This window comes from Ziziphus jujuba, chromosome 7 (genome assembly GCF_031755915.1).
Source record: "Ziziphus jujuba cultivar Dongzao chromosome 7, ASM3175591v1".
Lineage (NCBI taxonomy): Eukaryota > Viridiplantae > Streptophyta > Magnoliopsida > Rosales > Rhamnaceae > Ziziphus > Ziziphus jujuba.
In genome coordinates this window covers 19,576,203-19,597,067 of record NC_083385.1, presented here as the reverse complement: position 1 = coordinate 19,597,067, position 20,865 = coordinate 19,576,203, and the positions used below count along the sequence as shown (strand labels likewise).

Below are 20,865 nucleotides of genomic sequence, written 5' to 3'. Positions count from 1 at the left end.
CCTCATAGTTTTTATGTTCTTGCTTAGTTGGTTTTCTACCTCATTTTTATAATGTTTAAACATTTCAATCGCTTCATTTTTGCTTCGCAATAAATAAACATAACAATATCTTTTACAATCCTTTATAAAAGTAATAAAATCCTTTTTTCCACCTCTAGTTTGTATATATTTTAAATCACATGTATCGGTATGGATTAATTCTAGAGATTCTGTACTCCTTTGTACATTTTGAAATGGGGTTCTAGTTAATTTGGCTTCTACACATGTTTCACATTTATGATGAGAGTCAATCTCAAATTTAGATAATAAGTCCATGTTCATTAATTTGCATAGTGCATCATAATGTACATGTCCCAACCTACCATGCCATAAATTAAATGATTCCACAATATAAGTAGAAGATTTAACTTTATTATTATTAATAGGAGGTACAATAGTCATTACATTCATTTTAAATAGATCATCAGTCAAATACCCCTTTCCCATATACATCACATTTTTAATAAGTATAAATTTGTTAGCAACAAAGACTAACTTAAATCCATTTTTGTTAAGCAAAGACCCAAAAATTAGATTCTTTCTTATTTCAGGTACGTGAAGAACATTGTTAAGAGTAAGTTCTTTGCCGGATGTCATCTTCAGAACTATTTTTCCTTAACCTTCAACCTTAGATGTTGAGGAATTTCCCATATAAAGATGTTCTTCTGTGTTCGTACCATGATTAAATAGTAAACATGTTCCTATTGGAACATATGTGTCTAGTAGCACCTGTGTCTACCCACTATTATTTGTTATTACAAACTAAATTTACTTCAGAAATCACAGCTGCAAGGTTCATTTCTTCTATGTCAATTGACAATTTATCTTCCTCTGTCATGTGTACTTGAGATTTGTTTTTCTTGTAGTTACTTTGTGCTTTTCGATGTCTACATTCATTTGCACGATGACCTTGCTTGTTGCACATAAAGCATTTCCCTTTAAATTTCTTTGCATTCCCTTGGCTATTATTTTGCCCAGAATACTTTCTCTTTTTCCCATTTTTCTGTCCATTATCAATCACATTGGCTTTAGCTTCCATGTAATGAGTTTTGATCTTCTTTTTAGAGCTTCGATTGTCTTCCTCAATTCTAAGACGAACAATTAGATATTCAAGACTCATTTCCTTACGTTTATGCTTGAAATAGTTCTTGAAATCTTTCCAAGAAGGTGGCAACTTTTTTATAACAGCAGCAACTTGAAAAGATTCACTCAAAGTCATCTTTTCAGCATGTATTTCATGAAGAATCAATTGTAGTTCTTCTACTTGGTTCATAACAGTTTTAGAATCCACCATTTTGAAATCTAAAAACTTTCCAACCATAAATTTCTTCATGCCAGCATTCTTAGTTTTATATTTTTTATCCAAGTATTTCCAAAGTTCTTTGGAAGTCTCAATTGGACTATACACATTATCTAGTGTGTTGTCCAAACCATTGAGGATGTAATTCTTGCATAGAAAATCTCCATGTTTCCATGCATCCACGGCTGCCATAGTTGTCCTATCGGTTTCATTCTCATTAAGGATAGGAGCCTTCTCATTAAAAAATTTTGCCAAATTCAGAATAGTAAGATAAAAAAGCATTTTTTGTTGCCATCTTTTAAAATCTGCATTATTGAACTTTTCAGTCTTTTCTCCATGATTTACATGAGCAGAAATAGAATTTTGGCTTGTATTCGCCGTTTGTCTGTTAACAAAAGTTACAAACCAAGTTACTTTAAAAAGTATACTTCAAAATTTTACACAAAATAAAGTATCCAAAATATATTAAGCAAAAGTAAGATTCAATAATCAAAATTTATATATATATAAAACAAACTACACAACTTTATATATATATAAACTAATATTGGTCATTGCATAAATAGACATATATATATATATATATATATATATAATATCGCATAAGTAGCAAACACATGTATAAAAATATTAAAACCAGAGTAAGTAAATGAATTATTCTAACAATTTAAATATGTAAAGATAATATGAAAGTCTCGGTCCACGTATACAATTGATTAACTAGAAACTATTATATATAAGCACCGAACAGAGACCAAAGAGACCAAATCAATATATATATATATACACATAAGAATTGACCAATTGGCCAAACTGTCTGCAGTAATTGTTACCAAACAGTATTAATATATTTTTATATAAATGTACAACCGCAATCAAAGCAAGCAGATAAGATATATATATATATATATATATAACCAATTGCCAATTAATTAAATAAACACTATATATATATATATATATTTTAATAAGTGAATTGGATGGAAGAGAAAAAAGATAATTAAGAATGTATAAATATGTGCCAATTAAAAAAAACAGTAATTAAAAGAGAAACAGAAAGTAATATGTTTCAATACAAATAAGACTTGATTTAAAGAAAGAAAGAAAGCATAAAACCTGGAAAAATTAATCAATTTAAAACTATATATACAGAAAAATAAATGAGAAGGTACGAATAATATATATGTTTACATTGACAGTAGAAAGCCAGACAAGAAATAACTCAGTCCACGTGAATGTGTTTATATATATTAATATATATAATTGTTTATGATAAATGCAGATATATAATACGTTTCAATTTGAAACTAAAACACGATGCAATTGGCAATTGAAAGAAAACAGAGCATACAACCCGTTTCAAACGGCAAAGTAAAGAAAACAGAGCACAGTTTATTAATCAATTCGTAAAGGCGAACACTAAGAAAGAATTGAATAAATTGCATGACTAAATATATAAATAAATTAATAAAGAAAGAAGACTGTATGAATAAATTAATTCGCAGTATGCACAAACACGATTAGAAAATTGCGCAAGAAAAACAAGAAGATTTCCAAACGGGATGAACTTATAAAACAAAAAAAAAAAAAAAAAAATGTTCACAGTAGAAACACATGAAAATTGTCTTGAGATTGTTATCCTATATATGAGTTTCTACTGTTAAATATATAAACATCAAATATACATATATAGGAAGAAGATTATAGAAAAACTTGTTAATCGAGGTAAGAATTTGATTCTTTGGCTTTAAAATAATTTTTGTGTGCTCAACGGATTGATAGATGATGAATATCTCCTCATATACAATGACTATTTTATGAGAAGAGTAACACTTCAAATTTTCAAAAACACCGAATAACTTTGTGTTTTTCTTTTTCTCTATTTTATGAATAAATGATGTAGAAAAAAAAAATTACGAATATTTCTTTCTGTTGTTATTTTCAGTCATAGAAATATATTAGTTATTATAGGAAAGATTATATCTATATAAAGAAACCGAATTCTTCAAAATATAAAAAGCTTTAGAAGTTGTTACGTTTCCAATAACATCCATATTTTCACTCTGGAAATGTTTTCTTTCATTTGAACATTGTTTTTATTATTTTATTTATTTTAAAATAAAACTCTAGTATTTTAACTATTATGGCAACCAAATAAATAAATAATATTTATAATTTTTACTCACAAATTCCTACACCATCTAGAACTTTGCTAACAAAAAATCAATAAACGTACAATATAAAAAAGATCTCAATCGGTGTGCTATGCAATGACGCAAGCAAGATCTTTCTACCTAGACATTTAGGCCGTGGAAAATTCTACAATTTGGCATAAATTTCACCAATTCGCTAACGATATCCTCTACCAACATTAATCACAAACGTCTAAAACAATTCCATATTCTCAGCAATACAAAATGGCTGCTGCAGGGTGTGAGAGTATCCCAAAATTGGTTCTGAGCTCCTCTGTTGGCCACCGTAGCATGCCGGTTCTCGGCTTTGGCACGGCTTCCGATAGCACAGGCTCGACCCTTTTGAAATCTGCAGTCTTGGAGGCCATCAAGCTCGGCTACCGCCACTTTGATACAGCTTTCGTATATGGGTCTGAACAGGGACTTGGGGAAGCCATAGCAGAAGCTCTTAAACTTGGCCTTGTGGGTTCTCGGGATGAGCTCTTTATCACTACCAAGCTCTGGTGCAATGATGCTCATCCCCACCTTGTTATCCCTGCTCTTCAGAAATCCCTTCAGTAAAATATAAAAATACATTTGCATTTCAAAGCTATCTTTCTTTCAAAGCTTTGGGGAACTATTGACTCTGAGTTTCTGTTTGGATTGCAGGAATCTTCAGCTGGAGTACCTAGACCTCTATCTTATTCACTGGCCAATTAGTGCCGAACCAGGAAAAGGAAAATTTCCCATAAAAGAGGAGGATATTATGCCAATGGACTACAAGTCTGTTTGGGCAGCCATGGAGGAAAGCCAGAGACTGGGGCTGTCGAAGTCCATTGGAGTCAGCAATTTCACCATCAAGAAGCTTCAAAACTTGCTCTCCTTTGCTAAAATCCCACCGTCTGTGAATCAAGTGAGAGTTCATTTTTCTTTTCATCTTCATTTTATGGAAATTAAATTATACGTTTTTTAAGTAAAAAAATTAAGTAAATGACATTGTTTTTAGGTGGAAATGACCCCAATATGGCGACAGAAAAAGCTCATTGATTTCTGCAAGGCCAACAATATCATAGTGACTGCCTACTCTCCCTTGGGAGCCAATGGCACGCCATGGGGATCCAATGATGTTATGGACAACCAAGTTCTTAAGGACATCGCGCTGGCCCGAGGCAAATCCGTTGCTCAGGTTCTTAACAATTTCATTAATTTTTCGTTCTTCTTTTTTAATCTTGAAATTTCCCTAGTAATTAGAACTAATTAATTGTGACATTAAGTTTAACAGACGATGCTGTGTTACTTTTGGTTTGGCAGGTTAGTCTTAGATGGATATATGAGCAAGGAGCAACTTTAGTGTTTAAGAGCTACAACAAGAAGAGGTTGAATGAGAACTTGGATATCTTTGATTGGGAGCTAACACAGGATGATCTCCATAAGATCAGTCAACTCCCACAGAAGAAATTGATACTCAGTTTTTCTCGTGGAAAGGGAGCTGATTCCAAGTTTGTTCAAGAATTATGGGACGGAGAGCTTTGATTAACTCAATAAAGACAAAATTAAACTTTGGTACATATGTTGTGATCCATAAGTATTGCAAAATTTTTTTTTTTTTTTTTTAAATTTTATCACTCTGTGTATGGTTTTATGACGTACGTGTTTTTGTTTTGTTTTGTGTTGTTTGTTTGTTTGGGCATGGATAAAAGAATAATATTGTAAGCGAAAAATTGTCTTGCTCTATAAAATACAACACCTAAGGTCAGTACATGTCCCGAACTATGAAAGTGACACTTTTTCTGTCAAAAATTATTATTCTTATTATATTTTTTTAATTTTTTATTGTTGGTATGCTTTCTGTCGTTTGTTACTACATCAAAATTCACTCCGAATTGTGGGATCAACCATGGCAGGGTCGGTTTTCTTAGTCTAAATTTGTAAACCAACACATAATATACTATAGTTTCATAAAATATTAGGGATATTGGTTGCGTGGCACCCAAAACAATAATTTCTGGCAATTTGCACCTTAAACTTACCAAACTGTTGGTCCCTTTTTAATTTCTGTCAAAATAGTTAGCAGAATTAATATTTGTTTTGAGCATGGCTTCTCACTGTTGTTGATTTCTTTAGTTGCTGTCCCGTGGATTTTCTTGTATTAGGTAATAATGCTGCTCAATTTTATTACTGTGCATTTATCCATCTTGAACTGTTTGTCATTTAGAAAAATTGTTAAATGCAATTTTGTTCTTCAGTCAATTTTAATTTACCTTTTCAACTTATTTAAAAGCAATTTTTCTTCAAACGTTGGCACAACTTCAATTGGTCCATTTCCTTAAATATTTTGTTAGAACTCGATGGAGTTGTTTGGTTTGTATTCAACATTTTTCTAAACCAAATTTGATAAAAGTTGAAAGGTGTACAAAAAAATAAATTGTTTTGTTTAATTATTATTTTTTTTTAGTAAGGTTATTCAAAAATAAAAAAACAAGGTGTGATTTAAAAATATTTTAATTCTATATGAAAGCAATTTTATTATTTGAAATTTACAAAGAAGGGGTAAGGTAGCACGTTATTCAAAAAGAAAAAATACAAGGTGTGATTTAAAAATATTTTAATTACATAAGAAAGCAATTTTAGTATTTGAAATTTACAAAAAAAGGGTAAGTTGACTATGTTTCAAAAATATTGTGAAACAATTATCATCCACTTCTCAAAGGATGCATGAGATCAGTCCTTGATATAGTTTTATGTACAAATAATATGATAGCTGTTGATAACTATAGATATCTTTATATATTAATACAATGATCAATGCCAAGTATTTCTGTCTCACAGTTCAGTTGCATGTGTTAAAATATCTTTATTGTACTGCAGCTATTGTATAGTCACTATATAGTCCCTCTTCCTCTTTCTAGTTTCTTCTTCTCTTCTTCTTGGATCTCGTTTTTTCCCAAGTCCCAAACTCATTCCTTCTCCTTCCATTTCTGGATTTCCCTTTCTTCTTTGTTTCCAATTTTTTTTTTTTTTTTTTTTTAAACCAGGATTCTAAAAATTAGAAGAAGACTATTAAGATGATAGAGGGTAAAATAGTAACAGTGGTGAGGGAAAGGGCATGGATCCAATAACTACGTATTTGCACTATTATGAGGAAGAAAATTATTTGCATACATGATTTTTGTTTCCATTTACATCTAAAAGAAATTTTAAATAGTAGAAAATGGATTTTGAAAGTGGGCAAGAAGGTAAGAAGTTTGTGCATCTTGTGTTTGGGAGGGTTTGATGTTCGATTTATGATGAAGATTTAGAAATTGTGTACTTGTTTGGATGATGAGAAAAACAAGGTAAAATATGTTTGGATGGTGAAAAAACTGAATTTTTTTTTTTTAAATCTAATTTTTGATTCCATACATTAACCAATATTCTAGAGCATTTATATATGATTTTGCGGTTTAAAGCTGGAATTGGAAGAGTGTACGAGGGATTTGATTTTGGGGTTCTCTGTTTTTTTGTTTTTTTTGTTTTTTGTTTTTTGTTTTGTTTTTTTTTTTTTTTTTTTTTTTTGTGTCCGTCCTATGAGTTCTATATTGGATGAAAAATATAGGAATATAAATCATAAATTTGAAGTAGGGGTAGTTGGGAAACTAAATAATAATATGAAATATACTTTTACAAAATATAAAATTAAATAATAATATGTACATATTATAATATTCAAAAAGAAAAAAGAAAAACGTAACAACCTATAGAAAAGGTGATCAAATAATTTTTATATATAGGGCAAATACAAATAAAAATACAAAATATTTAAGTGCAATTTTTATTATTTTTATTAATTTTAACAGATTTTGATCAATTTATAATGATTTTAAAAATAAGAGACATCGTTGAGAAAAAAATTGAGCAGCCTCTGAACCAAAATAATATCAAAGTGATTTTAGAAAGTAAAAATGTGCAATTATCCAAATATATATTGATATAGAAAAAAAAAAAATCCAAGATGTACTTTTGATATCTTATATATATATATATATTTTTTTTTGATTTAGGAGGCTATAAATTTTTTTTTGACAATTGCTAGTTTCTATTATCAATTTCCTGAAAACCACACAGATTTCGTTAAAACGATGATCATGTGCTACTCGCGTATCAATTAATTGATTTTGATTTTCTTTTATTTTTCTTCTAATTTTTTTGAATTGTTTTGAGGAAAAAATAAAAAATAAAAATCAAAAACACCAAAACCTTCTTATCTGCTCCTCCTCCTTCTCCGTCTTCTTCCTTCTTCGTTGATTTCGATGACAGAGGCAGAGCAGAGTAGCAGCAGCAGGGCACGGATAAAGAATCAATTCAAAAAGTAACTTTATAGATAAAGGATCAATTAAAGAAATCAATAATTCAAGTATAAAATAAAGGAGATTGAAAATTACTTGGAATGATGGATTAATTTCGTTTTTCTTGGGCATGTTCGCAGGGTCTTCAGATTGCAAAAGAAGTATTCCAATTCCATATCCAAACAGCATATAGGTGAAAATAGAACATGAAAAATGTAAATTGAAATAAATAAATAAATAAATAAATCTTTCAAGATTTGAAAATAATAAAGTTGAGGATGGATTCCCATTCAAACTAGGTTGGGGTTCACATCAGGCGTAGATGTAGATATTCAAACCACTTGAATCTCTCATTATGGACTGGACGATTGAATCCTTCCCTTAGACAAGAAACATCTATCTGCTAAGCTATCTTCGTCTGCTTGAACACGCTTTGCTTTGCTGAAATTGGGGCACGGCTGGGAAAGACGACAAGATTACTACAAGCTTTTGCATGTCACTCTCAAAAGTAACGGTGGTTGTGGGGTTCGTATAGCCTTCGATAATACCGAATTTTCTGAGGGAGTTGGATTCGAACGGCGACATTCAACCGGTGGAGAAGAAGAAGACGGAGAAGGAGTTGAGAAGAAACGGTGCTTATTTTATTTTATTTTATTTTATTATTTTTATTTTTTCCCCTAAAACCAATTCCAAAAATTAAAAGAAAAATAAAAATAAAATAACTAATTGATCACTTGAGTATCACATGATCATATTATTTGACAGAATAGTTTTCAGTAATAGAAAACGGTGTCGGATCTTAAAAAAAAGATTTCAGGAAGGGGGACTATATACTTAAACTATAAATTCTTTTTTGTAAAGGATAAATTTAAATTGATTAAATTTATTTATTAAAATTTTAATATTTATGATTTAGTATTTTTTAAGTGCTTTATCTTTCCATAAATATAAAAAAATATCAATTTAATATTATTAAAAAATTAATATATAATTGATTATCAAAATTTTAATAAACAAATTTGATACCTGTAGTATTATTTTTTTGTTAAAGTTTAAATTATTATCGTAAATAAGAACACATAAACAATTGTTAATAGAAAATAAACATGCTTTTTAAGGCAAAATAAAATTATAGAATTAACAAAATCTTAAAAAAAAAAATGAAATGAAGAAATAAAATTAACAAAAGATAAAAATACTTAAATAATAAATTAATTATTAAATATGTCAACTAAATTAAAACTAGCCCATCAAATTAAATATTATGAATAACCAGAAGAAAATAAACTAACTTTTCTATGGAAACTAATTTAATAAAAAATGAACTTAACACAACCTTTTTGAAAAATGAAAGTAGCACTGTAAATATTATAAGAAAGAAAAATAAGGCTATTAAAGTTTTTTAAAAGGAAAAATAAATTGAAGGGGATCACTCCTAGAGATAACAATTGTCGAAATTGTTTTTAGAACCTCTTAAATAAAAGTTCAATAAAAATAGAGGTATTAAAATACAATTTGACAAAAAAGAAGAAGTTATTATTGAATACAGTAAAGATTATCCATATTTATATATGATATATATTAAATGCAGTATATTTATGTAAATAAATATTTTTTAAATTTAAAAATGATAAATATAATATATTCTCTATAATATATTTGTTTTTAAAATTTTTCAAATACATGTAAAATATATATATATTTTTTAAATTTACCTATATTTTCAAAAATACTTTCAATTGTTTTAGGGATATTAGCAACCGAGCACCTCAAACTTTGTCGAGTTTGATACATTGCACCTTAAATTTTTTTTTTCTGATATTTTGTATCCCAAACTTCCGTTTTGCTTGCACCGTTGGTTCTTCTGTTAAAAATGCATAACGGAATGATCAAGTACCCCACATGTGCTCATCAAATGAGGATAGATTAAGTAATTTTATAATTTTTAGGCTCTGTTTAGAACTTAAGAAATGTGGAGGAATAAATTTGAGGGGAAAAAAAAGTTAGAGAGAGAAAGAGACAAAGAGAGTTACAGAGAGAGAGAGAGAGAGAGTACATAAAAAAAAGAGGACATAGACAAAAGAGGAGAGAGAGAGAGAGAGAACTTCATTTCCTCATGGCTTTGAGATTGTTGGTGTTATTGAGAGTGGTAGATTGGAAGAAGAAGAAAAAAAACAAAAAGAAGGGGTTTTGGGTTTGAAAGAGCACGTGGGGAGTGAAAAAGATGAGGAATGAAAGAGAACAAACATGGATGTGAAAGGAAGAAGAAGAAGAAGAAGAAGAAGGAGAATGGATTTCAATGAAAAAATTCCTCAAATAAAATCATAATTTTTAAATTGAGAATAGTAAAATTACCTAATTTATCATCATTTAATGAGTACGTGCGAGGCACCTGATCATACCGTTATGTATTTTTAACAGAAAAACTAACAGTACAAGCAAAAAGGAAGTTTGAGATGCCTGATGTCAAGAAAAAAAAATTTAAGATGCAATGTGTTAACCTCGATAAAGTTTAAGGTACTTGATTACCTATATCCCATTGTATTAAATTTCTATTTCAAAAACGTTACCAAACACACTTTTTGACCATTTTTCACCTGTTTTGCAAAACGGGCTAAGTTTCTCTTTTGTATTGTTAACTAAAAAATTTCAAATATTATTGTTGTAGGAAGAACATTTACAGTTGGTTTGGAAACTTGACAAAATATATTTATATAGATATACGTCCATCGACAACTGAAAACTATTTTTATTTTGAATGGAAAATAGAAAAGAATTGAAAAATACAATCATAAGTAGTTAAATGTCTTGTAAGCAAAAAAAAAAAAGTAGTTAAATGTCAAACTGACTTCTGAATTTGATAGATCAAATCTCTAAAAGCATCCAAAGCAGCCTTAGAAGCCGATGGAAAGCCATGCTCAAATATGGCACGGAGCTTAACGGCACATCGTTGCATATGAGAAATTGAAGCCGTGTACGCAAGGAGCTCTTGGCATTTAAAATTGTCAGTTTTCCTCAAACAATGAGAGTGCGTAAAATTTATTATTTCTGATTTAGGAGATATTATTAAGACGACCCACCACATTAGCTGTGGGTTTAACCGCTAAAAACTCGCCATTTAATCAAATATCACATATCATGTTTTAAACTCAACATAATTGTATTTCAAATTGGTCATCATTTGCCTACAAATCAATTCCCTTAACATTAAGCTATTAGAATACTCAATTTCCTTCTAGAGCGCAATTTATTCTTAACTTTATCAATTTAAATGTATTTAAAAGGAAACTTTATTAATATAAACATTTTCAAAAAATTAGCAAATTTAAAAACACAAAATAGGAAATAAGAAATATTAAATAAAAACTAAAAGACTACATTATATAATATATATCCCACCAATAATTTTGTACATAATATCAAAAGAAAAAAATGACATGTACATTAAAACTTGTAGAAATGAAAATTTATAGGATTATAAAAAATAATTCATTTAAAAAAGTTATTTATTTATTGATAAATGGATAATTTATTTATTTATCGATAAATAAATATTTATTAATTTTAATTTTTTTTTTACTATTTTTGTGAAATAATTTTACTAACTATATAATATATATATATATATATATATAAAGTAAAAGATCAAGCAGGCGTAATCAAATCAACAATCATGAATTGATCACGACTTAATTAATAAATAAAAAAATCGACAGAGAAGTTTACTGTACAAGAAGCATAACAGTGAAAGGAATAAAAGCTCTTAATTAAAATTTTCTTATTACGTAGTAAATATTTATATATATTATTTATTCTTTTATCAGCTTAATTAATTATTAATTTATATATTCAATGATTCTTTCTTTTATATGTTTTGGAGGTTTAGGGTGTAGCAGAGTTGAATCCTCTTCTTCGCTAGCTATCTCAAAATTGAATATTCAAGTAGGATATTGATTTCTTGAAATTATTTTTTCATTAAGAACTAAATTTTTGTAAAAACTTTGCTGAAACTTTATAACTTTTAGGCCTTTTTTCTCCAATGTAGCAGCTTGAATTGTTTTCTTCTCCAAAATTTTGACCACCGATTGACTCTTATGAATGGGGGTGTGTGTGTGTGTGTGTGTACATGCATGCGTGCGTGCGATTCATAGTTGTTTTTTCTTTTTCTTTTTCTTCTTTTAATCTTTTTGCTCTGCATATATAGATGCTTGCTGAGTTGTGATAATAAGTTGAGAATCTTTAAAATTTTGGAATGGTTTGAGAAATATTTCTCTATATATTGAAAAAAAAAATTGAAAAAATCTTGGAAAAGTCAATGCAGAGCTATTATAGGATTTTCAATAGTTTGCTCCCCATATGTATAGGACAATTTTTTTTTGCATTTTTCTACCTGTTGATTAGTACACATTAGCTTTATTCCCTGTTGCATGAATGAAAGAGAGAATGAAATTAATGTGTATTAATCAGTGGGTAGAAAAAGACAAAAAAAAAATTGTTCTAGCAAATTATCAAAAATCCTATAAGAGCTCCTCAATCACTGTTCCAAGATTTTTCCTTCTCCTTTTTTTTTTTTAAAATTTTTTTTCAACATATAGAGACATATTTCTAAAAGCATTCCAAAATTTTAAAAATTATCAACTTTCTATCACAGCTCAGCAAGCATCCATGTACGCAAAGCAATAGGATTAAAAAAACTTGTAAATCATATGTGTGTGTGGGCACACTCACACCCACCCCCTATTCATGAGAGTAGTGATCCAAATTTGGAGAAGAAAAAAAAAAAAAAAATCCAATTGCTACATGGGAATTAAACCAATATTTTAGTTTTTTTTTTTTTTGAAAAAAAATTAATTTTGAGAAATCAAATTAGAAATTATATATTTTTAAGCATGTTTAAGTGTTTTATATTTTAAGTACTTAAAAATAGTTTATGGTGATATACAATTTACAGTTGATATTTATTGTTTAGCATAAAATGGTGATTCAAAATTTTTGGAATGATTAAATAAATGGCTATTTAAATATAGATTGTGCTTATGGTACAATATTGTTTGAAAAAATGAAAAAGCATGATATGTGAAAGATTGTTTTACAATATTGTAATTTTATTTTTAATTAGTGTACCATATATTACTAGTATCTCTATTCGGTATTACATTATAGTGTGCACGTTTCTCATGATACCTGTAGTATGCTAAGGGTTATGAGATGGATTCATCCCATAGGTTTATTAGTACCATGATACCTTTTGTACATTAAAGATTGTGAGGTAAGTTCATCTCACAGGTTTTATTACTACGATGCTTTTAGGACATTGAAGGTCTAACCTATCCCACACGTTCATTTTCTTTTACCGTCCAGTGCTATTCCCAGATGACATGCATCACTTGGTAGCGTAAAGGTATATCATATGGTACATTATGTATATTTTTTAATACAATGTTAGTTTTTTGACATTTATGGTTTTAGTGCAAATTTGATAATTATTTTATAAAATTATGTTTATATTCTTTTATACTCAATATTTATATCATAATCAATTTAGTTTATAATATTTTTAATACTATTTAAGTAGCAGTTTTATGATATTGATTTGGGATATAAGTTGGATTTAGTGAAATAATTTTTAAATGGAGAACCTTTCAAAAAAGTGAAACAAAAGATCTTGAGAGAAAGAATTACTAAAACAAAAAAATTATTTTTATTTCTACATTAAGAAAACCTAGATTTCTACAGACATGTCTCAAATGTCTTCTACCCCCATTTTTCTCGCATAAAGACACGAAATTTTGTTTATATTTTCCTAATAAATCCTTTAGAACATTCACCACTTCTAGGTGATCCAAACCCTTAGAATTCCAAGACAAGATTGTAATTGATGTTAGAAAGCCATGAATAGGCTCACCTCTTTAGCATATTGAAAATTCAACAGTCTTTGTGAAGACTAGTCAATCTCTTTTCCCTTTAAGGTTTCCATGCTTTCATTATGCTTTCAATGTGCCTTTTGCTACTAAGATCATGAACAAACTCTATCTCTACTCTAATTTTTGTCACCAATATTTTAGATCATTTCAGAAATATCATTTATGTTTGAAATATCAAAAGTTTAGGAAGTTTCATAATCTTCCTTTGAAAAAATGATAAAGTATATATTATTGATGCACATGCCTATCACTTTTTCTTCCTTTTTGACTTATATTTCAACCTCTTTCTTTATGTATGAATAACTTTTTTGGGAGCCTAGCTAATAAAATAGGCATCAATCTCTTCCTAATTGTAAACATACTTTTCTTTCTACTCTTCTTTTGCTTCTCCCCTTAAGCCTTCTAAATAAATGGATATCCCTACTAGCCTTAAGAAATTCTCTTTTCTTATAAGCACTTTTTTTTTAATGAAACTTATCCGAATACAGATATTAAAAATCAATATGTTAAGCAATATGCTGGTGGTATCATTGGTGAAAATATTTCATGCTAATTTTGGCCACTTTCCACACTTTCTTTACCCCATTAGTCTCTTATTTCTCTCAATGTTTGATAGCCCATTTTGTTCCTTGACTATGCAACAACAATTATTGGATTTCTTATTGTGTCATGGTGATTTATTTGTGGTATAAAGAAGTCATCTAAAGGAGAAATTGTAAACAATGGTAAATCTTCTGTTTTTTTGATTTTATTAAGATTTACCCTTCTCATTTTCATTGATGCATTTATTTTCATTTACACTTTAAAACAATAAAGTCTAAATCATTTTTCTTTTTGGCCTCGAATTCTTCCTATGTTGGATTTCATTGGATATTTTCCATGGATTTTAATGACTCCTATGTAATATCTAAACAACTAGATATGCATCTAAACATAAAGAATATAATTGTTCATGAAAAATTAGGACATATATATATATATATATATATATTTTATAATTGTTCTTCCACAAAATGGATCATTCCCAAATCATTGCTTGAACAAGATAGGATTCGAACATCTATTTGCATCAACTCCTGTTCTATTAGATGTAAGGCAATTGGTAATAATTGAAAAAATAAAAAAAAATACATGTCTAATACTCAATAATTATGTTCATATATATATATATATATATGATAATTTATATGTTAGAGTTGCTCCTAATTGCAATCCAAACGACAAAAAAGGAAATTGATTGTTTTCCACTTGAATGAAATGAGAAAGGTTATGGTGGAAGTTAAACTACTTTGTACATAAAGTTTGCTTTACAACCTAAAATATTTGTTGTTGCTGTGACAACATAGGTACAAAAACAATGAAAATATGAACACAAGTTCTTTGTCAAAATTCTAAGAGATGGTATTAATTTATTTTTTTCTTCAAAACAAGCATATTAATAAACTTGCACTAGGAAATTTTAGTAAGCTTAAAATTGTCTATTTCTCTTAGAATTTCACAGATGATACAAAAATTAAGTCCAATTGTAATTTGTCTCCTTGATGCTGAATTAAATTTATCCTTCCATACTTGTTAGTGACTTTTTGCTCTTCACTGCATCATCATTTTCAATTAGAAAAGTTAACTCAATCATTGATTATTTCATCAATAATAACAAAAATCTAAGAATTTTTTTTATCAATAAGCATGACTTACATCCACATCCATAAGATATAGTTTATATATGATATGAGACTTCAACATCTAATGTAGAGGATAGGATGGTCTCTATAACATATTTCAAAGAATACCAAATTCTGGATACAATATAATAATTTAATTTATCATTTGAAAAGGAAAATATATCCCACTTTTCTATTTGAAGATTTCAATAAATCAAACAAGACCAAAACACTATAAAGGTTATGTTACCTGTTGAAAATCTCTCACCAAAATATTCCTCAATAATTGATACCTCTCTAATAGGTTTATTTTAAGGATGTTCCTGAAGGATTTTTTGTCAATCCAAAGAACACTGCATGGTTTATCTAGACCAACCTTAACATGAACAATAAAAGGTTGGAGAATGTCATAAAGAATTGGCATTTCTGTATAAGCACAACATTTTCCACTTGATACATATACTTCTTCATTTTGTATGACTAAATCTTCTGGAAAATTGTTGAGTTATATTTGGAATAAGTAAAACTTAGCTAAATTTATAGTGGCCATTTTATAACTAAGGAAATCAGATGTTTTTAAGTATAAAACAGAGTAAGTCAATGTATTAAGGTGGCAATCAGATGCTAAAGGAAAGTAGCAAAGGATAAAAGAACATAGTAAACATCAACATTTAGAATTCTATTGATTCATATATGGAGAAGTAGTAAATATCATAAAGAACATTGCGTAATTTTGGTATAGTACTACAGTTGAAGCTTAAGCTGTCACCTTTCTTATTGCCTAGCAATATGGTAAGCAAGCATAATGTCGCACACCACACATAAGGAATCAAATCCCTAAGTCTATAAGTTTCTACACTCTTTATGAGAATTTAAGAGAACTCCAGAACATGCTAGAGAATTCCAAAGAGTCCTAGACTAGCATAGAATAAAACCTATTCTAGAATACTCTTTGTAAATATCTTGTAGATAAGCCTAGTATAATCTAGACCTTAGTTAGATGAATGACAAGTGTACATATTGAGAATGATGTAGAACCTTATTGTCAGAACCCGTCCAAAATTCCTCACCGGAACCCTAGACAAGCCTTGATCCCAGGGAAACCCTATCGGACCCTCCAATGGAAAATCCGGCAGAACCTCCCCTAAGGGATGGACTTACCATAAATTACTTGCACTGAAAACACACTTCTATAATCACCCCCTTATTCCTCCCACAAAACTACAAGTTGTTCCATAAATTTCAGCACTTCTCAACAATAACAACAGTCCAGCGCATAAATCAAACATAAGTGTCCCAATAGTATACAGAGCTTTAAGAAGTGCTAATCAACAGAAATACAACAAGGATGAAAGAAATAATACACTGAAATGAAAGAGTACAGAAGTACTTCTCGAAACACAACAGCAGCGGAAAACTTGGTTCGCTCCGGAAGAACGTCTACCACCACTTGCACCTAAGGGAACGGAACTTAAAAACGTGAGATGCTAATCATCTCAATGAGTGACCCTAAATACTGAACACTTTTAATGATAATAAAATAATAATAATAACAATTAAGGAAATTGAATAAATACCAACAATTAATAAATAAATAATAATAACTGTTGGAAATAATAATTTCCCTCAAAACTCTCACCAATCGCTCCATTTGAAATGTTCCCTTTTTAAAACCTTTTCACAAAACCCGATGTACGTACTTCCCGAAAACTAAGGGATTAAACCATTTGATAAACAATAAATAAGTAAATACATACCCCAATATATAATTAAAAGGTAATAAATTATAGTAAATAATTTTTTAACGCCTTTGGGGTTTAAAACATTATTTGCAAATTACACCTGACGCACCACACCATATACCGGTGATGCCCTCTGATACCCAGCGTCCCGAGCACCGACTGGCGGGGGGGTTAAAGAGAGAAACTTGCAAACGGCACTTCGGCGTCCCGACAGTACTGCTGCTGAAACCATCTCCCGGCCAAGGAGGGGGGCGGCTGTGGCCAATAACAAACTTGCCTGCCCACGGTCCAATGGCAACAACGGGAGAAATAATACCTGCGCGCTAAACCACATAATACTTGCGCGCTACCACGTGTCCATACACCAGAACACCAATACTGTATGAGTGCGTCTAAACATAAACATTAATAACCAACCGTACCATTTTCCAAAATTACCGTGGGAAATATATTAAATTCTCACACTTACCATCTCACGTATTTTTATTTAACACATCGGTACGAACCAGCGATAACAACAAACCACAATTTTCTCGAAATACGAGATGCAACCATAAAAATACCGCGGGCATAATTTATAAATTTAAACAAATATTTTCGCAAAATATTTAACCCAATTATGTCCGAAAAATATTACTTAAAACCACGTGCAATTAATACCGAAACATACTTTGCTCATGCATAATAAATAAATTAAACCACAGTACAATTATAATTAAATCATACCACATGAGCATAATTTAAATACCAATTAAACATAATTAATTGTCCAAAATAATTTTTGAAGGTGGGTCACTCACCTTGAGCGCGTAAATCAACTAAGATCCTCCACAGGATCAACTCCACCACTCGTACGCGCACCTAAACAACCACAGTGTACCAACCAAAAATATTAATATTTTATTCGGATAATTCCCAAATGGGTACCCGGGGAGCGAACACCAAACAATATCTAAAAGTTACGAGTTATATACCGAATCGAAGCTCGAGTGACGAGGGTCACGGATTCGGTCTTACTTTCCGGTGATCGGACCCGACGGGGTCGGAATCTCGTCGGAAAGCTTTTCGGGTTTCGGCTCCGCAATTCTCCCAAACCGTTGCGAATTGGCAGAAACGGATGCCGGATTCGGGTTCAGGAGATCGAACATAGTGGACAGGAGCCGGCGGTGGGACTGGGTACTCGCCGGAGCAGTAACTTTCGGCGAGCCGCCGCGGTCACCGGCAACCGTCGCCGGCAGCGGCGCGTGCGGTGGCCGTTGGCTGTGATTTTTTGCAGATTTGTAGATCGAGGGGAGAGCAATCCAACAGGACCGGCGGTGAGGCAAACGGAGGCCGGATGGCGGAGAAATCATGGTTTGAAGATTTCCGGCCCCTCGCCGGAAAACGCTCCGATCCCGACGCGTCGGTGGTCCGGTGGCCGTGAAATTTGGTGGGTCGGCCAGACTTGAGTAGGTGGTGATGGCTAGCTGGTGCGTGTGGCCGGAAAATGGGCCAATCGGCGGTGGCCGGCGGTTGAGGGAAAAAGTTGTCGCCGATCTTCGAACGCTCGATCCGGGTGCGTCCGGCGACCAATCGCCGTGAAACTTTGAGGTTTTGCCGGAAATGGGGAAGGGAATCTTTCTGGCCAGTGCGTGTACAGTAGATCGGCCAGAAAATTTGAAAATCTCCGATGGCCGGTCGGATTCTCTCTCTCTTTCTCTCCCCTCTCTCTCTTCCCCGAGAATTTTATTAAATAAAAGCCACCGTGTGACACTGTTCATGCCATGTGGACCAATCAGAAGCTGACACATGGCATCACTGTGCACTTAAGCCAGATATAATAAAATAATACGGTATCCGGCAAATTTCAAATGTCCATAACTTTTTAACCAAACGTCCGATTCAAGCGTGCCGCTAGTCTATGAACTTGTATCGATGAGTACTTTACAACCATACAAGAGTCAAAAAAAAATTACACCACAAGAAAAAGTCAACTCCCGGCACCTTTTGGGCTGTTTGCATTTCAACTTATTTTGCCCATAACTTTCAAACCGTAGCTCCATTTTCGACGTGCTACTAGTCTACAAACTCGGGGCATCATGCACTTCGCCACGGTACCCTGGTCAACTGGAAATTCCAACTGGAGCAAAAAGTCAACTTTTGACCCGCTCGATCAACGGTCAACCTCGGTCAACATGCACGGATTCCGGTGCGATTTGGGACGGGTGTTACACTTATGATATGTGACAAATCCTCTATATAAAGTGGTTGGACCTTCATCTATAACACATTCAAGAATTTTACAAATAATAGAAGTTACTTTCATTCTCTCAAACTCTCTAGGTTCTCGTACTTCCTACGCTTCTTCTCTAGCTTCCTTAGTTCTAGAAGCTTGTGAATAGGGTTGCATTCAGCAGCATATCCCCAAGCATTCCCCACATAGAAAACTCATTTTGAAAACTCTTTTCTACAAAATTGTCGAACTTCGTAATAATAGCGTAGGAATACAAATATAGGTAATAATTAATAAGTCATAAATACTTTCTATATGTGTCGTGACTCTTTCCAAACTTATCTGAACCCTAGGATAGCCCCGAATTTTCTTGATTTCTTACTTAGTATAAGAAATACGTACTTTTATAAACTCATGTTGCCCACACCTCCGACTTACTACAGTTTCACATTTTTATTGCACTTCATGTATATACCAAATACATAAATGCAGATAGAAGGATAATAATGATAATTAGTGATAAAGACAACCTTTTGTATGATATGAGAAGCCAAGATGGATTTGGATTATGGTAATATGATAGTGGTCTTAGTTGCTAGTGGTAAAATTGGAAATATTGCAAGAATAGGTCCAATAACATCTTAAGAATAGTCATATGGAATGCATTATGAATGAGGTATCCATCAGGCATCTCCAAATTAATGCCCATCTTGCATTATGCTCTTCATGACACTTTGTAGCAAGCCTTCGTGAGTCTTCCACACTACTTAAGTCCATTGGCAAATTCTTCTTTTGAATCTCCTTACCCACATAACAATCTCTTTGGGCCCATATGGTAAATATCTCTAATACATATCCTTTTGACTACTATGCTTCTGATGAGAACCCGCCTGAACCCGTACGATCGACAACCCGCTAAGGTGCTGACACGATACGGATGAAGACCGAGCCAATCACTAGGGCTCAAGCCAAGAGATTTAAGGAAAAATTGGCTGCTTTTATACAGGGAGTAAGCAATCCTGAAAAGGGCTTGTCAATACCCGAAGATAAAAAGCCTATTTTAAGCATCCAAGTGGTGGAATCTGTTACGGACCCAGGTAGCTGTTTTAGTGCATATATGGACTGCAGGCAGCAAAAAATGGATCCAACACTTCATGAATTCAATGGATATCACCAAAAGGTCATGGAATCATGTCAAGGAAGAATCAACAGCACCTAAAACCAGCTTGTACGGACAACACCTCAATTTGGCCGAAAATGTAATGTTTAGCCGCTTACTTTGACTTTTCTTCTTGTTCAAGCAAGTTTGACTTATTCCAATCAAGGGGTGACATGTGGGAATCATTATTAATTATATTTGGCATCCTACATGGCGTATGGAAGCTGATTTAGAGCCCAAACAAACTGGAGATTGGTCAAAGTTAATTTAATGGGCAAATTAGTCAACTAGTTTCCTAATTTGATTTTGACTTTTTGTTTTAGAAAATTAGT

General features: G+C 31.4%; 1 protein-coding gene and 1 long non-coding RNA gene across 3 annotated transcripts; one reads left to right on the top strand and one right to left on the bottom strand.

The window, feature by feature from the left end:
• The first annotated feature begins 3,681 nt into the window (after positions 1-3,681).
• On the top strand, positions 3,682-5,343 carry LOC107425483 (non-functional NADPH-dependent codeinone reductase 2). Of its 2 annotated transcripts, none has more exons than XM_048479354.2 (4): positions 3,682-4,034; positions 4,180-4,423; positions 4,517-4,696; positions 4,822-5,343. In XM_048479354.2, exons 1-4 carry the CDS (start codon positions 3,757-3,759, stop codon positions 5,041-5,043), a joined length of 924 nt encoding a protein of 307 aa, XP_048335311.2. In that variant the 5' UTR covers positions 3,682-3,756; the 3' UTR covers positions 5,044-5,343. The 2 variants fall into 2 exon arrangements, with proteins under 2 accessions (XP_048335311.2, XP_048335310.2); XM_048479353.2 differs by having other exon boundaries at positions 3,684-4,088.
• A 920-nt stretch (positions 5,344-6,263) lies between these two features.
• LOC125423869 (uncharacterized) lies at positions 6,264-10,696 on the bottom strand. The gene is made up of 2 exons (XR_007242627.2): positions 7,932-10,696; positions 6,264-7,785 (listed from the first exon to the last, which is right to left on the bottom strand). It is a non-coding gene; the product is annotated as an uncharacterized LOC125423869 (long non-coding RNA).
• Between the last annotated feature and the right edge of the window lie 10,169 nt (positions 10,697-20,865).

What these genes read in the sequence shown, in the direction of transcription:
- LOC107425483 (XM_048479353.2), top strand. Translation starts at nt 3,757, where the DNA reads ATGGCTGCTGCAGGGTGTGAGAGTATCCCAAAATTGGTTCTGAGCTCC. An exon ending in GCTCTTCAGAAATCCCTTCA is followed by an intron (nt 4,089 to 4,179) that starts GTAAAATATAAA and finishes TTTGGATTGCAG; the next exon opens with GAATCTTCAGCTGGAGTACC. An exon ending in TCCCACCGTCTGTGAATCAA is followed by an intron (nt 4,424 to 4,516) that starts GTGAGAGTTCAT and finishes CATTGTTTTTAG; the next exon opens with GTGGAAATGACCCCAATATG.